The sequence below is a fragment of the Leuciscus leuciscus genome (assembly GCF_965113295.1).
Source record: "Leuciscus leuciscus genome assembly, contig: HAP1_SCAFFOLD_828, whole genome shotgun sequence".
NCBI lineage: Eukaryota > Metazoa > Chordata > Actinopteri > Cypriniformes > Leuciscidae > Leuciscus > Leuciscus leuciscus.
In genome coordinates this window covers 1-19,890 of record NW_028117912.1, presented here as the reverse complement: position 1 = coordinate 19,890, position 19,890 = coordinate 1, and the positions used below count along the sequence as shown (strand labels likewise).

General features: G+C 39.5%; 1 protein-coding gene across 1 annotated transcript; it reads left to right on the top strand.

Moving 5' to 3' along the window:
• Window positions 1-667: 667 nt before the first annotated feature.
• On the top strand, window positions 668-19,558 carry LOC309492009 (nuclear pore complex protein Nup153-like; the record flags this gene model as incomplete). The annotated part of the gene is made up of 20 exons (XM_082191031.1): window positions 668-952; window positions 1,086-1,219; window positions 2,468-2,593; window positions 2,708-2,824; window positions 4,878-4,922; window positions 5,023-5,076; window positions 5,664-5,804; window positions 6,508-6,560; window positions 8,308-8,428; window positions 8,511-8,660; window positions 8,807-8,905; window positions 10,214-10,295; window positions 10,382-10,480; window positions 10,561-11,127; window positions 12,973-13,146; window positions 14,063-14,260; window positions 14,358-15,269; window positions 16,013-16,354; window positions 16,870-17,133; window positions 19,035-19,558. Coding segments are annotated over 20 exons (4,142 nt in total), but the record flags the coding sequence as incomplete, so codon positions are not given.
• Between the last annotated feature and the right edge of the window lie 332 nt (window positions 19,559-19,890).

Below are 19,890 nucleotides of genomic sequence, written 5' to 3'. Positions count from 1 at the left end.
GGCTGCAGTTACACAAACCGTAAACAAAGCATTGCGTGCTTACCGTTTTGAATATCAATCCTGCTAAACACTGTCTTTATTCCACTCCTCTCGTGTTAATATTGAAATATTCGCCAAGGAACACTCAGATAAGATGACATATCATTAGAACAGCCTTCTATCTGTACCGTTTTGACTTTGCTCGCTATTTTGCTATTATTCTCGTGCACTGACTCGGTCACTAAGCTGAACAGCCAATCAGAGTTCCCTCTTTCACCGACGGCCCGACGCCGATTCAACATGTCGAATCGGCCGTTACAAAGCCGACGAGGACCAATTTCAGCCGACGGTGCGGAACACACTGAGAAGATTTAGTCGGCCGACGCACGGAAACTGCCCGACGGCCGACCGTCGGCTTGTGTGTTCCAGGCTTAAGTCTTTATGAGTGTGTAATTCAATCAATCATTCAGCCCGATTTTAAAAAATAAATAAATTCCAATGAACATTTTGTCAGAACCGCTAGTAAACTACATGTTTTGTTTAGTTGTCTATTTGGAATCATGATAGTTTTGTGATCTCCATTTTAAACAAAAATGTTGATTCTCAGTTCATCCAGAATCGTGCAGCTCTGATACACGGCTACCTTAAGGCAGTGTCCTTGTCTTGAAATGCTGAAATTCATTTTCAGAACCATCTACAAGCAGAGCATCGCTGAACTTCCACGAGGCTCTTTCGAGACCCCCGCTCAATCGGACCCACCTGCACTTCCCCTCCCTGGACGGCTCTCCGGCATTAGGTGGAGCGAGTGCTCTCTTCTCCCAGCCCTCCACATCTACAGCACCCTATTCAGGGAGCCCTTTCGCTGTAACCTCCAACTTCTCCCTGGTGAAAGAGATTAAGGACTCCAGCTCTCAGCATGAGGATGACAACATCTCGACTACCAGCGGCTTTTCATCACGTGCATCTGATAAAGGTGAGTGACGTTTCTAAGCGGAATCTATTAAGATAAGTGCTGCCAGACATTTCAGTTGTTCAGACAGCAATATTCATTGAAGTTTTAGACTAGGTGTAGATAGAACTAAGAGCAGGGCTTAATCTTGTTACAGATGTGCCCACGTCAAAGACTGTGCCGCTCCTCTGGTCCCCAGAGTCTGAACGCACCCACTCTGGATCGCAGCCAGCCCATTCTGGACTCAAGAGACCAGCCTTCAACCTGTCAGTCTTTGGCACTTCCTCATCAGTAAGTACTTCATATTCTTCTGAGATACTTCACCGATTAGCATTAAGCTTTGTATCAGTAGAAACCCGGTAGTATTTTCGCATGACCGTGCTTCCCTCCCTCATGTCCCCCTGAGAGATTTCTGTATTGTGTGTCTGGAAAAAAAAACTCTGATGACGCAAAAATCGTCATTTAGCTCATCTGAGGCTCTTTTGTCCAGAGTCTTCAACCCGCCCATAGGGGGATCTCACGATAAAACGCCGTCTTTTCAGTTTCGAGTCGACTAGTAGCCTAGCTGTATCATTTCTTCCGATACTGCCCTCTGTAACCGGTAGGCGTGGCTTGGGAGTGGCCTCGTAGAGCAGCGAAGCAAGTGCATTCTGGGAGTTGTTGTCTTTCGTCCACATGAGCCAATAATACATTTTCTGTCTTTTCTCAGTCTAGAAGGCACCAACTTCTAAAATAATTTCACATTTCTACTACATAAATAACCCAATTTAATTATAAAATGAGCGAATACACCATGAATCCATTTTCCAAACTGTGTTTTTGTCTTATCTTGAATCTCTACGGTCCACTTATAATAAGTGTTTATATTCTGACATTTTTAGACTGGTTCGGGGTGTGCTGCTGCGGAGTAGCCCAGTACCTGCGTGACTGGTCATAGACATAATCAGAGAGAAGTAGCTCCGGCTACAATGTTCTATATGCAAGACGCATGCAGTTCTGTTTATTAACCGCTAGAGCGGCAAAAGCTATGGACTGCAGCTTTAAGTCAAGATTAAAGGGTTAATTCACCCTAAAATGAAAATTGAAGTCATCATTTACAGGCCATCATGTCGTATGCCCTGCTTTCTTTTTCTGAACCCAACATGAGAATTTCTTTGATTAACGTCCAATTAAAAATTAGACTGCTGTCACTTTAAGAGTTCATGAATGGATCCAATATACTGTTACACAACTTGCGTTATCTTTCTCAACTAATTAGGTGCCGAAACTGACTGTTTAACTGAATACTTGCAAAGACACGCATCAAGCTTTTAAAGTGATAACTTCACAGAATAGTGTGATGCTACATGTGTTGTATATTCCAAGTGTTCTGGGTAGGGTTTGGTTAACAAAAATCCTGACATTGGTCTTCTGTGCGTGACTTTTGAGCAGCCAGTGTTCTTTTAATGGTACTTTAATGTCCAAGTTGTCTTGTCACATGACTACACTTCTTACTGGATGGAGATTAATGTCAAATTATGCATATTTATTCTCTTATAGTCAGTGTTGAACAATTCAGTGCTGAACTCCAGTCAGTTGGGGGATTCGCCCTTCTACCCAGGGAAGACCACATATGGAGGAGCTGCTGCGATGAGAGCTCGTTCTCGCCCGGCTACTCCTTACCAGGTCTGAACAAGAATGCCAATACTATTATTTCATGTTAGGTTTTAAAGTGAGATTGCTGCTTGTTGGTTCCATCCCTTTTTGACTGACACTGTATTCTGGTCTTTGGTTCCGCAGCCTCCCGTTAGGAGGCAGATAAAGGCTAAGCCGGCTGGAGCTCAACCCTGTGGAGTGACCAGCGCCACAGCGAGACGCATCTTACAGTCCTTGGAGCGCATGTCCAGTCCTCTTGCTGTGAGTTTGGTACTCTGGTGTCTAGAATCTAAAATTCCCACGTCATGATTCGATACACATCACGATACTGAACTCACGATACGATATTATTGCGATACTCCAAGACAGATGGTAAAAGGTTAACACATTTTTTTTACTGTTGATTTAAATGGTAAATTTGGTATTACATTGTGGGTGTAAAGGAATAGGCTTGGACTTGGTGTTGATAACCCAAAGCACAGGACAATAGAGACACCAGAATAAACATTCATGATTCTGAAGCTGAAAATAGATCATTATTTTAGACGAATATGCTTGCACTGTCACTCACTAGATATATTTAAAATAATATAGGCCACTTTTTACTGGTAACAAGACATTTGACTAGGGATGGGGCCGATCCGATCCAGTATCGGTATCGGGACCGATACCAACGTAATTCACGTATCGGATTTTCCCGATCCAACCTGCGGAGATATCCGATATCCTTGAGTCATGTCTGCGCTTTAACGTTGTCTGCTGAAATGACTCCAAAAGTGATTCCCGCCGGCTAGTCTGCTAGCTGGCTGCAAACTGCGGAATGGATTTCCTGAACGGAGGCGCGGCTCAATGAGACACAGAGTTATGAGACACGCCAACGCTCAGGAAATCCATTCCGCAGTTTGCGGCCGCTGTGTGGAAATTCTTCACACTGGAAACACCGCAGAGCAAGACAGCAAAATGCAATGTTTGCAAAGCCGTAATTCAGAGCTCGTTGAAGCTCCCACGCGTCGTACAACACAACGAATGCAATCAAACATTTAAAAAAGCACCACGTTACTGTGCGTTCACACCAAACGCGAATAGCGCGTCAAATTCGCGTCTGCCGCGTCTAGTTGGACGCTTGAATATTTTGAATCCATTCGCGCGCCCAGAGCGAAATTGACGCTCGTAAAAAGCAAAAGTTTGAAGCGAAATTGACGCGCGTCTGAGGCGAAATCCGCTTGTCTGTTTGCACATGGCTGATGTTGATCGAGCATTCATCGAGAGAGTTACAGCATCGGAGCGAGGATCACCCTTTAGATAGTGTGTGTGTGTGTAAGATGTTTACACTGGCACTTTTCTTATATTTCAAGACTCAAGTATTTGACATTTTGGGAATGTAATAAATATTGACATGACCTACAGTTGCATATTTGTTTTCAGAATGGGATTTTTCCTGTTAACAGGATTTACTGTTTTTCTGACTTCCTTTTCTGACCTTATACTTACCATACATGCATAAATATGTAGGCCTACATATCATACTTGCCTGTTGAGAGGAGTTTATTTCAGCATCATATAAAATAAACAATAATGATAATAATAATATTAAAGCAAACACAGCTCTGGTATCGGAATAGTATCGGTATCGGCCGATATCCAAATTCAGGTATCGGGATCGGATCGGAAGTGAAAAAATGTGGATCGGTGCATCCCTACATTTGACATTATCAGAACCCACAAATATTCATTTTTATACGCTATTTTCAACTTTATATATAGTAGTTTAATGTAATACTGACACTAAAACTCTGAAAACTTCAAATTTTTTCTCACACAGTAATTTTTATTTTCGGTGAACTATCCATGATACATATTGTTGCATTTTTGTATGCGATATATTGTTACACCCCCATCAATTAAACATTTTATTGTTACTGTTCAGCCTAGGGGTTGGTGATAAACCGATAAAAAAAGTCAACCGGGAGAGATTTTGTATTTTCTCTATAGTGGTTATCTGCCATGTTCTGCTGCCGTGAGAGCTTGTCATTGCAATGCATTCTTAAGCCTTGCCAAGTTATTTAAAATTGTTTAAGCTTAATAAGCAGCGAAAGAGAACGAATTTATATATTTGCGACAGTTTGAGACTGTTTCCGATGCAAACGCGCCATTATCGTAAAATAAAATGACTTGTACTGTGATATAAGATTCTGGTCATCACCCCCCCCCCCCCCCTAAATCGACCAACTTTTCTGTCATTAGTTATTAAACAAATAGTGCCATTTTAGATTTTAGGCTTTGGATCTAAATAATATTTTTGTCAACTTTGCAGGATGCAAAAAGAATTCCGTCTACGGTTTCATCACCTCTGTCAGCTGTAAGTACCATATCATAGTAGTTTACGTTACAACTCTTTAAAATTCACTGAGTTTTCAGTCCATACAGTCTTCAGACATTACTTGTTTTTATCTTTTCAGTCCTTGAATCACACAGACCTTGACATTTCAAATTACCAGGCAAAAAGGAAAAGGGTAAGTCTTGTGCATTAATAAACACACATTCTGCTGAGTGTCAGATAAAAGGAAAAGAAAGACATCCATACATAGTTTTTATGCATGGAAGCAAATCATTACTGCATCTTATAAAATTGGCAACTTTCACTTTGCTTTTGCTGCTTGTCTTTAACTGTTAACAACTGTGGCAGCTGGCTACTAATCCCAAACAATGTGCCTATTCACCCGGCCCCAGAAACCTAAAGCCTGTAATAACCATTTGTGGCGGATGTCCATAGTCCAAAATATCCAGGGCTTTGAGTGTGTTTTGTTGTTAAAGTGAGCACACTACACTTGATGAATCATAGCAGAGGGCTTCGTGCATTTACAGTCCATGACCTTGCAATGTTGAATGCTCGATCGGAAATTACAAATAGTCAATTAAGCCAATTAACTATATCGCTCTGACAAATGGTTAGCCTGATATCTTTTGCACAGTGGTGTAGAGAGCTGTGGCATGCTGTATTTTAATATTCAACAATATTATTGATCTGCCTGAATTGACACCATTATATGAGAACTATATAAATAAAGGTGACTTTTTGTAATGTTTGTTCGCCCCACAGCTGGAGCCGTCGGTCCCTCCTGTGCAGAAGCTGGTTGTTCCTGCAGCTGCTGCGGTGTCTGGTAACCGGTCGATGTCCTTCAGACCATCGCTCACCCCAGGTGGAGGGAACAGAGCGGTGGACAAAAACAACAGGGAGACTGTGAGTTCAATATTTAACGCAAAGATTTCAACAACTTCCTTTGTTTCACAGAGGGAGATATTGAAAGTAAATTGCAATACAGATAATTAAGCATGCTATTAACTTATATTTCAAAATACACTTAATATTAGTTTTTTTATGAAAGAGATTAATACTTTTATTCACCAAGGATGCATTAAAATTGAAAGGAAAGACATTTTATATTACAGAAGGTTTATATTTCACATAAATGCGGTTATTTTTCTATACTGTTTTTCTTTCTTTCTAGAATGTTCTGTTCATCAAATTTTCTCAATTAAGCATCACAATAGTTTTCCACTGTGATATGTTTCTTGAGCAGAAAATCAGCATGTTAGAATGATTTCTGAAGGATCATGGGACACTGAATTGTCAGCATCATTACTTCAGTCTTCAGTTTTAACATCACAGGAATAAATCACATTTTAAAATGTTAATTAAGTTTTTTTATTTTTATAAAAAATATTTTATTTTACATGAACTACTTCTACATTATGTACAAATAGTATTTTAATGACTATTTTTTACTGTTTTGTTAAAATAAATGCAGCCTTGGTGAGCATAAAGAGACTTTCAAATGTGCGCATAAGGCCGGAATTATCTTTATGAGAGTGTCTTTATGAAAAGTACCTTGAAGCACTGTAATTAAGTGGATGATGTTTTGATTCTTTGTTTCCTATCTTAGCCGGTAAGACAATCCTCTCCAATCTCAGATCCCTCCCAGGCTCCATCTACCAGGTGAGAGCAGATGGTCTATGTTAATTTTACATCATGTCTGTTTCACACTGAACACATAAGCAGCGCAGAAGCTGTTTGCTAGCAGAGCGGGAGCAACACACGGCCTTTGTGCTTTCACACTGGCAGCATTTGTTGTGTACTGCAAAAACAGACTCGTATCGTCCATTGTGTCACCTTTTCAGGCGTACTTCTGACCATTGCCTGCCACATGCTTTGATTTATCATGTGCAGAATTCTCTATGATGTGACTCTGTTCCTCTTGCACTCATACTATGTAAAATATATTAATGCTAGGCAATGATAAATCACATCCAAAAAAAAGTTTGTTTACATAATATATGTGTGTACTGTATAATTATTTTGTATGTATAAATACACACACGTACTTGTATATATTCAAGAAAAATGTGTTCTTTATATATAAAATATTTATGTGTAAATATATACAGTATATACTTGCAAATATTTCTTAAATATATACATGCATGTGTGTATTTATTTATTTATTTATATATATATATATATATATATATATATATATATATATATTAGGGCTGTCAGTTAAACGCGTTATTAACGGCGTCAATTTTTTTATCGCGCGATTAACGCCTAACAAACTTTGTAGTTTTTTTTCACATGCTTTTGCAACAACTAGTAACGTTAGTAAAACTACAACACCACCGGATCTAGCTAGACCGAAAACAAAACAACAGGCACGCCGCACACACTTGTTTGGGCTTGCGAGCCGGCCGGACGAGAAGCTGCGTCTATGACAACTTGTATCGCACATCGGACGCGCACTTTCTCAGTTTATGGCCAGCAATAAAAACGCCGAATGGCGCCGCCGGTGTGGTGTACACTCATAGAGAATAATGTGTTCGAATTTTAAATATGACGCGCTTCGCTTCTCGTCCAGTGTGCACCTTTAACATTACGTTTTGAGTGGATGAATAATGAGCGCGAGACGCCGAAATGGATGCCAATAAGATTCTGAATGGAAAGTTTAATTTTAAAAAAGTGGCCAAATGGTTCAATTGACAAGACCAAAGTGATCTGTGTGTTTTGTCGTTGTGAACTGAGCTATCATCGCAGGCTTCGCAGCACGTCCAGTCTGAAATACCACTTGTTGGCCAAGCACACACAGCTGATGCGAATTCTCCGCCTCTCGTCAATATCAGGACCTCGTCAGTATTTCTTTCACCCTTTTATTGATGGACAGTGTTACATTGTGTGAGAGATTATTTGCTCCAAGTGAGAATGTTAGTGTCAAATTGAACACTACAGTATATGCCAATGTTGTTTTCAATAAAAAAAAACATTTGCACAAAGCAAGCCGATCCACTTTTCCATGTTGATAAGAGCATTAAAATGAGAAAAAAAATAATGGGACAAAAAGAAATCAAGAGACATTTAGAATAGATAAAAATGTGCGATTAATCGCGAGTTAACTATGACATTAATGCGATTAATCGCGATTAAATATTTTAATCGTTTGACAGCACTAATATATATATATATATATACACAAAATAATTATACAGTACTCACACATATATTATGTAAACACAAGCTTATTTTGGATGCAATTAATCGTTGCCCAGCACTAATGTATAAGTGTGTAAAAATGTGCTTCTTACATGTCCAGTGTGAAATGGCGGTAGAATTCTCTTCTCTTTTTGGATAGACCGTGAGCTGTTAGTGTCTTCTCTTGCATAAACACTCAATCCATCAATTCCTTTGTCTCCAGTACAAGCAGTATGTCCTACCCGTTGTCCAGCACCCCAGCGCCCAGCAGCGCTGCTTCAGGAGGGGGTAAAATGAAGCGGGAAAGAGCGATTAGACCTTCATCCAAACGGCCTGACGATGAGGTCAGATGTTCTGCCGGTTATATGCTTTGTCATACCATTGTTTTTGGAATGGTTTGATGCTCATGTAGACTGTTACTTTCAGCTTGCTGAGGACCCAGACCTGCCGCCTGCTTCTCTTCCCAGCAATTTCACTTTGCCCACATTTAATTTCTCCTCTCCACCCCCTTCCTCCTCGTTCACCTCCGGCACAACACCACTTGCAACTGTCTCTGAGGAACCGCCAGCAAATAAGGTATTACTTTACCTCTGACCCCTCAGGATTGTGCCTTTTCGCTGACGTAGTCTTGGCCCAGTAAACTGAAAGGTGCTCATTGCTGTTATGTTGGACAAATAATGAGGACAAGTATCTGTAACCCTTTTTTATTTATTTTTTATCAGGAGCCAGTGGCACCATCCACACCACCATCTGTCCCATTCACATTCTCTTCACCTATCGTAAAGGCCACAGCAGCCAGTCCTCCAACTTTCTCTCCATCAGTAGGTTTCCTTTATTCTTTTACACGGTTTCATGCAAAACAAGCATCTGTAATGATAATTAGGGATGCACCGATACCATTTTTCCAATTCGATACCAAAAATTTTGTATCAGCCGATACCAATCCGATATCAGCACAGTTTTGTTTTTTTGTTTTTAAATCAATGTAAAATTTCTATACGTCTGTGTGTTGAACTTTATAATTGCTCTTTTGTCTGTTAAACCTCATTATAAAGAAAAACAACAAATTAGAAATGCACCGATTACAATTTTCTAGGCCGATTTCCGGTTTTTCATTGAGTTTGACCTGCCGATACCGATTTTAGCCGATTCCGATTTCATTTTTTCTAACCACTTTACAGCACACACAAATATTTATTTTCTATCTTTTCTTTTTTTGAACATTTTACATTTAGCATAGAACATAGATATTTTTTTAACAGATAATCGCTATAATTAAGAACTCCTGGTGTGGGAAATTCACACACATCTAAAGTGCAGTGTTATGGAAGAACCATTTCCTTTTCATATCCAATATCCACATTTTTAAAAAAAATATATTTAGCAAACTAAACTTCTGTATGAAAACAGGTAATGGCAATTATAATTTTATATATATATATATGCAGTATAAAGATATTTCTATATTTTATGGCTAGTTTACTTTATTTTTTATAATCATAACCATACTTGCAACCAAAACTGAATAATGAAAACAAGTTTAAATGGGTAAATCTTCTACAAATATTGAGTCTTCGTTTTCTTTTCTGACATACTCCAGTTCTTGTTAAAACACACTAGACATACTTATTCTGTGCATTTTGAGCACTTTTTGTGTTAATTAATTTTTAGTTTGTCCATCAAAAGTGTGCTTTCACATTAATTGAGCGTGAGCAGCGCTGCAAAAATAGACTCGCGCCAAAACCCGCGCTACACTGCTGCTCACGCGACCGATGACGTGAAAATCGGCCAATTCCGGTCACCAGCCGATCAATCGGTGCATCTCTACAACAAATGAAAAAAGTGTGATCATAATCTGACAAAATACTATTATAAACTAGATTAGTGGAATGTTTTTTTTATTTTTTATTAAACATTTAGTGAGATTTTTTTTTTTTTTGTGGAGATGCAGAACAAATAAAAGTTCATAAGTGTAGCACTAAATCTGTTAAAATGTTACACATTGTTGTAAAATACTTTAATGAAAAACGAGTAAATATATTTATATATAATATATACTATAAAATTACACTGTTTCATGCAAAACAAGCGTCTGTAATGATGATGATGATGATGATTCTTCCCTGCAGGCTGGATTCACCTTCAGTGCACCTACTTTGAAAACAGGCCCTTCTTACTCCAATGGGAAAATTGTTCCAACAGTAGCCCCAGGTAAGGCTTGTTTCACTAAGCAGATGTGCTTTTATTTGAAGTCAGGTTTTGGTGGTGTTGATGTTTCTTCCCTGCATGTTTCGCAGTCAAATCAGTGGCCAGTGAGGAAAAAGAGTTTGAAGGACCCTTCAAACCTGCAAAGATCTTAAAACAGGGCAGTGTATTGGATATACTTAAGGGACCTGGTATGATATGCTTTTAAGTAAAGGTTTTTAATGGCGTTTTGCTATTTGAGTGTATTTAATTACCCTTTTCTCTTTTCCAGGGTTTGCATCCCCCTCTCAGAACTCTGCTGATAAACCTTCACAGTCTGCTTCATTATCATCTGCTACTTTTTCTGGTTTTGGTGACAAGTTTAGGCCACCTGCAGGTTCATGGAGCTGTGACTCTTGCCTATTGCAAAACAAGCCCTCGGACAAAAAGTGTGTTGCTTGTTTCGCACCACAACCCAACACAGACTCTGCCTCTAAATCGGACAGTAAACCCGCAGAAGCTCCTGCAAGCATTAGTTCTCTCTTTGCTCCTCCAGCTGGTAGCTGGGAATGTGACACATGTTTGGTCAATAACAAACCGGAAGTAATTAAATGTGTAGCTTGTGAGACAGCCAAACCCGGGACTGGAGTGAAATCCAGACTGACTCTACCGGCTCTCTCTGAGACCTCATCCACTCTCTCTACGACCACAACGACTGCCGCTTCATCTACAGCAACTGGACTGTTAGGATTTGGGGACAAGTTTAAGAAGCCAGAGGGGGCTTGGGATTGTGACGTGTGCCTGGTTCGGAACAAGGCACAGGATGTCAAATGCGTATCCTGTCTGACTTCTAAACCAGGTAAAGTTTTACTAAGATTTAAAACATTTTAATACCCAACAAAAAGAAAAAAATATGGACAGCCCCTTTAACGCCTATGAAATCTAGTAGTGCGACATTCGTCTGTTATAGGACAACTTGGTTTGAATAAATGAGCAGACACTGATTAGCTACTTGATCGCCTAAATAAAAAAAAAATTAAAAATGTGTATAGTGTTCAATGTTGTTATCGATAGAGATACGCGGATGGGGTATTATTTCATCCGCAACCACATCACAAAACTCATCAGCCGCACCAACGTTTTTTGGACCAAATTTCAAAGCCGCACCCGCCCGCCATCCACTGATTGTTTTGCGGTCTATGGACGATGCAATGCTCTGCTAATGTGAGCCGCAAGAAAGCCGTTGTCTGTTCTAGAAAGGATGCAGCAAAGATATTTAATGCTAATGTATGAGGCATAGGCCTACGCTGAGTTTCATTCATTTACAATGAGATGCGCTCTAGTGCACTATGCAATGCAAGTGAACGCGGCGCGCCGGCGCCTCCATGTCACGGTTATTATATTGTCTGCTATATTTGCTTTTTATTTATTAAATACATGCAGTTGGTTAATGAAACATTTATTAAAATTAAGATACAATTTGTACAAAACGAAATTCGCTTTAAAGAAAGGCTTTTAACAATGCAATGCAAGTGAACGCGGCGCGCCGGCGCCTCAATGTCACGGTTATTATATTGTCTGCTATATTTGCTTTTTATTTATTAAATACATGCAATTGGTTGATGAAACATTTATTAAAATTAAGATACAATTTGTACAAAACGAAATTCGCTTTAAAGAAAGGCTTTCTACAAAGCAAAACTTAATGAAGTGGTAAAAATGTCTGACGATTTACAAAACAAAACTTCATTAAGTGGCAAAAACCATGTCTCCCGATATATTGCGCATCTTATGATCCTATCTTTTATTACAGTTGTTTTTGAGCTAAAATGTAGTACACATCATGTATACACACTGTATATGTTGCTTTTATCAAACATGTTTGGGGCCAGTCAAGGGGTAATTAAACTGCACGATCAGTTATCAGTAATACTTTTATTATTGCAAATGTTTTTCATTTGTTTAATAAATCTCATAATGATGGCACATCACTATATCATAATTTTATTTCTATCTCAAATGATTGGCGGTCGGTCAGGGGGTACTTGGCAAAGAATCAAATACAGTTGGAAACGACGTAGACCATTAATAACACAGACTGTCCACAATTGTTTTTAATTGTATTTAAACATTCTCTATGATAAAAAATGTTTTTATAACACGGTTTTGGTGGTTATAGAGTTCTAATGACAGTGTTCAACTATAACCGTCGGTCTCACGGTTATATACTAACCGTCACACCCCTAGTAACAGTATATTGGATCCATGCAGCCTAATATTCCTGCTGCCGTCTCTATAATAACACTAATCAAACGGAGAAAATTAACTCGTTCTTGACTGAATAACTTTTGTAACTATATTTGTAATGTATATTTTATTTATAAAATGCGGTGTTATTTTAAATTTGATTACCGTTTCTGTTCCTAAATACCTGAATCTTAAAACACTATTTCAATCGGATCTTTTCTCAGTTGTATCTATTATTTTATTTATTTTTTATTACTGAGTGTTTACTTGTCTTTAATTAGGCTAGTTGTTTTTCTATGGTGTTTTTAAACCACAGGCAAACGTTCCTTGTGTAAGTGTTCTTTAGCCTGTTGATTTTTGTTCATGATATTCAGCTAAAGTTAAATGTTTTGTTATAAGACTAAATGTGAATGATATCTAAGTTTTTTTTCTTTTTTCTTCTTGGAATCAAAATTAGGAATCAAAATTCAAGCGATACCCAACCCTACTGAAAAGCCATCTACAGCAACTGGACTGTTAGGATTTGGGGACAAGTTTAAGAAGCCAGAGGGGGCTTGGGATTGTGACGTGTGCCTGGTTCGGAACAAGGCACAGGATGTCAAATGCGTTTCCTGTCTGAGCTCTAAACCAGGTAAAGTTTTACTGAGATTTAAAACATTTTAATACCCTACAACAACAACAACAAAAAAGATGGACAGCCCCTTTAACGCCTATGAAATCTGGTAGAAAAGAGTTTCTCTTTAAAGAGTCTGAGTTCTTTTTGGTCTGAAATATAGGGTTGGGAATCAAAAATGGATTCCAATTCTGGAATCGAATACATGAGGTCAGGAATTGGATACTTGTTATAAAATAAATATTTAGATTCCTCTTATCGATTCCTTTGAGCATTTCAATATAACTTTAAACCATTCAAGCATGAGACAACTTGCTGTTTTCAGTGCTGCACGTGTGTAACAGTATATTGGATCCGTGCAGCTCTTAAAGTGACAGCAGCCTAATATTCCTGCTGCCGTCTCTATAATAACACTAATAAGAGAAAATTCACTCGTTCTTGACTGAATAACTTTTGTAACTATATTTGTAATGTATATTTTATTTATAAAATGCGGTTTTATTTTAAATGATTAGTTTCTGTTCCTAAATACCTGAATCTTAAAACACTGTTTATTTCAATCGTATCTTTGCTCAGTTGTATCTATTTTTTGTTCTTTTTTAATTACTGAGTGTTTACTTGTCTTTAATTAGGCTAGTTGTTTTTCTATGGTGTTTTTAAACCACAGGCAAACGTTCCTTGTGAAAACTGTTCTTTAGCCTGTTGATTTTTGTTCATGATGTTCAGCTACAATTAAATGTTTTGTTATAAGACTAAATGTGAATATCCAAGTTTTTTTTCTTTGTTTCTTTTCTTTTTTCTTATTGGAATCGAAATTAGGAATCGTTAAAATTCAAACGATACCCAACCCTACTGAAAAGTCTAGCTTTTAATATCCGCCTAATCAAACTGATATTTGCATCCCTGACGTCTTACTCTTCCTGGTGTTTTACAGGAGCTGTAGCCGCTGTGGTCTCGACTCCAGTCTCTGCACCTGCAACATCTGCTGCGTCTTTGTTGGGATTCGGGGACAAGTTCAAGAAACCTGAGGGGAGCTGGGAGTGTGAGGTGTGCTGTGTTCAAAATAAGGCAGTGGACCAGAAGTGTGTGGCCTGCCAGTCAGCAAAACCCGGAGCTAAAATAGAGTCCAAAGGTAAAGTGCCTTGCAATCATATTTCCAGAAGTCAGATTTTGCGACGCTACCGTTTTGTAGAAGCAGACTAATGACCAGAAATCTTGCTGTTTTTCAGGTTTTAGTTCATCTTTTGGCGTTCAGTCCAACAGTACAGACTCAAGTTCATCTGGTTTTAAGTTTGGTACCGGCTCTACGGACTCGACCTCTGCTGGATTAAAGTTCGGAGGCTCTTTCTCAGATTCTTCCACCGCGGGAGGATTTAAATTTGGAATCGGGACTTCCGACTCGACCTCGAAATCAGAGGGCTTCAAATTTGGAGGCTCGTTCTCGGATGCAGGTTCTGGTGGGGTCAAACTTGGTAGTGCCTCATCAGAATCAACAGCGACAAAAGAGAGTTTAACAAGGGCCTTTGACATTAGTAGATCCATGAATGATGACATAATCGAAGAAAAAACTAAATCTCAGGATTCTAGTACGGGATTTAAATTTGGTGGCGGAAGTGGAATCACTTTCAGCTCTCAAGCTTCTGGCTCTGAAAACTCTGCATTTTTATTTGGAGCTAAACCCAATGAGAAAGAAAGCTCAAATTCATCCTTTAGTTTCTCTGCGCCCCAGTCCAAGGCTGAGAAAGAAAATGCTTCTGCTTTCTCAGAAACCGCTTCAACCACCACAACGTCGACAACAACAACGGCAGCGAACGCCATCCCTGTTTTTGGCAAGTCTTTAGTAGCTGAATCTTCTGCCTCGAAGTTTGTGGAACAAGCAACGAAAGAGCAAACGCTGGTGACGCCTACCTTCACCTTTGGAAAACCAGAAGAGAAAAAGGACACCTCTGCACCCTCAAGTGCGTTCTTGTTCGGTGCTTCCAAGGAAGCTGAGAAACCAACGGCAAACTTGGGCTTCTCTTTCAGCGAGCCAGACCCTCCAAAAGATTTCCCCAAACCTACGCCGACGCTTACCTTTGGGAAAACTGCCGAGTCAACAGAACCCCCAAAGCCGTCATTTGGTTTTGGACAGAGTATAACAGGTGAGTCAAACCGTATGGTCTTTTGATGCTCTCTTAAAGCAATAGAGCGCTTCAGTGATGACACATTTTTGTAGTGAATTCGCATCACCCTGGTTCTCTCGACAAAAACCCAATGGGATTTTTCCATTTGGCTTTTGGTTTATTGCAGAAAATAAGTTCTGTGACTAACAGAAGTTTTTGTTTTTAAACTAGGGATGCACCGATATGAACATTTTGGCCGATACCAATAACCGATAATTCTTTATATTTGAAAGCCGATAACCGATATATTGGCAGATAAATCAAAATCCAAATTTTTATATATTTTTTGAGAGCCTGATTACAAAAACAAGTGTTTCACCATTAAAAGCCACGTCCCAAACACACAATTATAAGGTTCTCATAATTTGATGTAGCCGATATCCTTTTCAAAGTGATTCCAATCATATTTCAAGCAATTCAAAACCCATAATGGTGAACAGTGTGCATCTGAAGTGAAGGAAATAGTCCATTATTTATCAGCTTTAATATATCGGCCAAACTTTCTTATCAGGCAGATAACACAAAAAATTTACATATTGGCTGATACCGATATGGTGCATCCCTACAAAAAAAAAAACATTGACTTTGAGACGATTGAAACAGAAGTGCTAAAATGCTTCTCTTCTCTGGGTTTTGGCCTACAAAAATACATCATCCCTGCAGCACACTATACCTTATTCTTGTAGTACCACAATTTGACTCTCCAACTATGTGCTTTCCAGACACATCTGCTCCAACGCCCAATTTTGGCTTCATGGCCAACTCCTCGAGCACCCCAGCTTCATCCAGCTCCACCCCCAGCCTTTTCATCACTCCCACTACCTCTTCCCTGGCTCCCACCCCTGCTCCCGCAAACACCTTTGTATTCGGCCAGAATTCCTCCTCTGAACTTACCATGGCAAAGACTTTCGTGTTCGGACAGCAGGACAGCCAGACACCGGCACCTGCGGCTCCTTCTGCTGCACCTGCACCAGCACAACCTTTCCAATTTGGCTCGGGCTCAAACTCATCTGGCCCTTCTTTCAATTTTGGTGCTGTTGCGTCCTCCACCCCAGCCTCTGCCGGTTAGTTTCCCTCCAACAATCCCATAGTGTGCTTCTTAGGGCTGTCGTGATAACTGCAATATTGTAATCCCGTGATACTGACAAGCCCATCCACAAAGGAATGCAAGCAACCGTGATATTTGCGTGTTTTCTTTTTTCATAAGGCTACGTCCTTCTTGTTTAGCTTTTCGTGAATGTGTATTGATTGTTAAATAAGTTACAAATGCTAATTAGACTGTTTATCATGCTGATTTGCGCTTAACAAGCCTAAACCGGTTGGTTTGCCTCTAAAAATCCCACATTGTGCTTCTTAGGGCTGCCGCGTTAACCGCAATATTGTAATACCACGATACTGACATGCCAACAACTGCGATATTTGCGTGTTTTTTGTTTGTCGACATTTAGGAGAAAATCGCAACATTTTTCGCAAATCTGTAATGGAATTACATTTATATTCTTTCACCGGGACAGCCCTAGTGCTTCTGCCCTTTGGTTGTCATCCTGTATAAATGTCTAACATCTAATTTCTCTTGCAGCTCCAGCTCCGTCTGCCAACCCCTCCCCGTTTGTCTTTAGTTCTGCCGCTCCTTCATCCGGCTTTGGCACTGGACAGGCCCCAATCTTCGGACAAAACGCGTCTCAACCCAGTGCTCCTGCGTTCGGGTCATCGGCACCTTCGTTCTCGGCCAGCGCTTCCCCAGCGTCTGCGTTTGGAGCCAAGTCCAACTCTGGCCCTGTATTCGGTCAGCAAACCAATCCTACACCTACGTTTGGATCGACTGCTGCCTCCACGGGCCAAGGTCAGAGAAACATGTTAACATCAGCATCTCATTTCATTCTAAACCAGTGTGTCTAACTTTTGTGAGTAACTTGACCATCTTTAGCCCTATTTGGATGGGACTAGTTTAACATGGAGAGGTGGGGTAAAGTAATAATTACCAGAGCTTCTCTGTTATTTTAGTCCCGTCCAAATGTGCATCTCAGTGATCATCACGGACAATGTCAGTAAAGATTACTTTTACCTTCAGTAAAAAGGTCTGGAAAAATTACCTCAGGTAATACTAATCCCGTGCGAATAGACCCGCTGTAAATATGTACGTTAATATTTCCTGTTTAAAAGTAGTTTTTCAAGTATGGAGAAGCTTGGAAAAAGCATTCAGTTGCGTTCTAGTCGCTGGGACGAGTCTGTGGCAGAACTCAAGTGTTTCACACACACCATTCAGATCAGAAAGAAGATCGACAGCACTTGTTAGAGGCACGAAACATCTTTTAGTGTTAGTTAAGTGCCTATTACCCAACACAATCCAATCTGAAGTTAATACATCGTTCGACCGGACATAACTGTTTTCTATATTTCAGGAAGCAGCTTAACACACACATGAGGACAGGAGTGACGGCGATGCGCAAATCGAGTTACTCTCCCACTTCTGCTAGTTTTACTGAGATATTAATATTAATATTACAGACGTCCTGTGGTAAAATGACATTACTCCATCCACCCTTGTAAAGTTAATCCCGTCCGAATAGGGCTTAAGTACCACCAAATGTCAGCCTTTGATAACGTTCACATTCGTTGCATGGGTTGGAAAAAAGAAGCATCGGAAATTATTTACAAGTTCAAATTAGGGGCTTTCGCACCAAAGGAACCTTTTCAGAGTTCCTAAAACTATTGGTGGAAGTTCCCGGTTTTGGGTGTGTTCGCACCGCAGGAACTAGGAACGATTTTAGTTCTAGGAACTCTTTTTAGGAACTAATTGAGCTCCTACTTCAGAGTTGGTCTAAGCATGTTGTCTTTAGAATATTGTCTTTGAACTTCTGTTTTTGCGGTCGCTCTGTATATCTCTATGGCATCGCTGTCAAAGAGTAATTCGCTTTTGAAGTGGATTTACTTATTGCAGAGTTAACGAAAGTTATCATGAGTGATAAACAGTAATGTTTAAAGCAGATGTCTTAAATGTCAGTAGACCAGGAAGATTTTAAAACATTCATTCATAAATGCGTAAGATTGCAGTGAAAATACAGACTGGAAGACAAAAGACAACGAGTGCAGCGCTGAAAAGGGGCGGGGCTATATAAGGTCTATTGGAACTACCAGTGACGATTGGTTGATCAGTTGCTGATTGGCCGAACGCACACGAAACACCAGCACCCTCTGTACTAACTCTACGAACATGGACAACAGTGATAGATGAGCCTCTCAACCTTTACTCTGAGGAGGAAATCCAACGCAATTTTGAGGGAACCAAGAGCAACATGATTATGTATTTCTGCTCAGCTACACCGGACATCAACCACACGGCATACGCTTATAACTTTTCATTACGGTCTACTTTCGATGTATGACAGTTCTATCTAATAACGTGTTAGACAGATCGCAAACTAATGAACACAGAGAACGCGAGCACTATGAGCTCAGTCGTTCTCAGCGCTGTCAAAATAAAAGTCCCAACAACAAGCGTGGCTCATCACTTCAGAGCTCCTAATGGCAGTGCGAATGCAACCAGGAAAATGTTCCTTAGGGAACCATTAGTTTTCCGGGGGAACCACCCTGGTGGCGAGTTCTTACAACTACCCGGTGCGAAAGCTCCTATGTTTTTTGATGACACAATCGAAAAATAAGTCATGCCATCTAGTAACGCCTGCCTGTAATCTAGTTATTTGTATGCATCTCTCTAACGGTTGCTCCATGTTATGTTTGCAGGAGGGTTCCAGTTCGGCAGCACTGGTGGGTTTGGAGCATCGGGGAGCAACAGTAATGTGTTTGCCTTCGGGGGGGCAGCAGCTCCAGCCACTCCTGCTGCCAGTCCAGCGATGCCTGCGCTAAACCCCTCCGGCGGAGGCTTCGGCTTCAGCCAGACCCCGGCTTTCAACATCGGGTAAGAAGAAGAATTGTGCTCTAACACTACTGAAAACGGCATATTTATACTATGTTATATCATATTACATTTCATATTATGTGAAGGCTACAACTAATTATAAATTTTTATTTTTTATCAATCAATCTATTGATTATTTTGCCTCGACGACTAAATAGTCAGTCTCTTATATAAAGTATATATAAATAGTCAAATTAGTCAGTTATTTCTTTGGTTATCTTACCAGTAAATATCTATAACTTCTGCTTTAATCTTTCAAAGCCACAGGTTTGTTTAAAAATGTGTTTTATTAAATTGAAAATCTAGAATGTTTATGATAAACGTATATATTTAATACTCTGGTTTATTCGTTTAATGACTTTTTTCCAATGTTCAATCTATTGATTCTCTCCTTTCTTTTCTTTTTTTTTTTCTCTTTTTTTGGATTATTTGATTAATGTATTGGTTCCTCTCTCCCTTCCCAATATATGTATCAATTTGTAGATTGTTTCTTTGGTTAACTTGTCAATAAATAACCAATAAAAGTATTATAATAAGATATAAAATATTTAATTCTCTGATTTATTCATATAATTTTTTTTTACCCGCGTAGTCTTTTAATCTTTCAACGTATTCGCAGGTTTGTTGTGAATATGGTTGACTATGGTATATATAAAAAATATATTAAAATATAGAATGGTT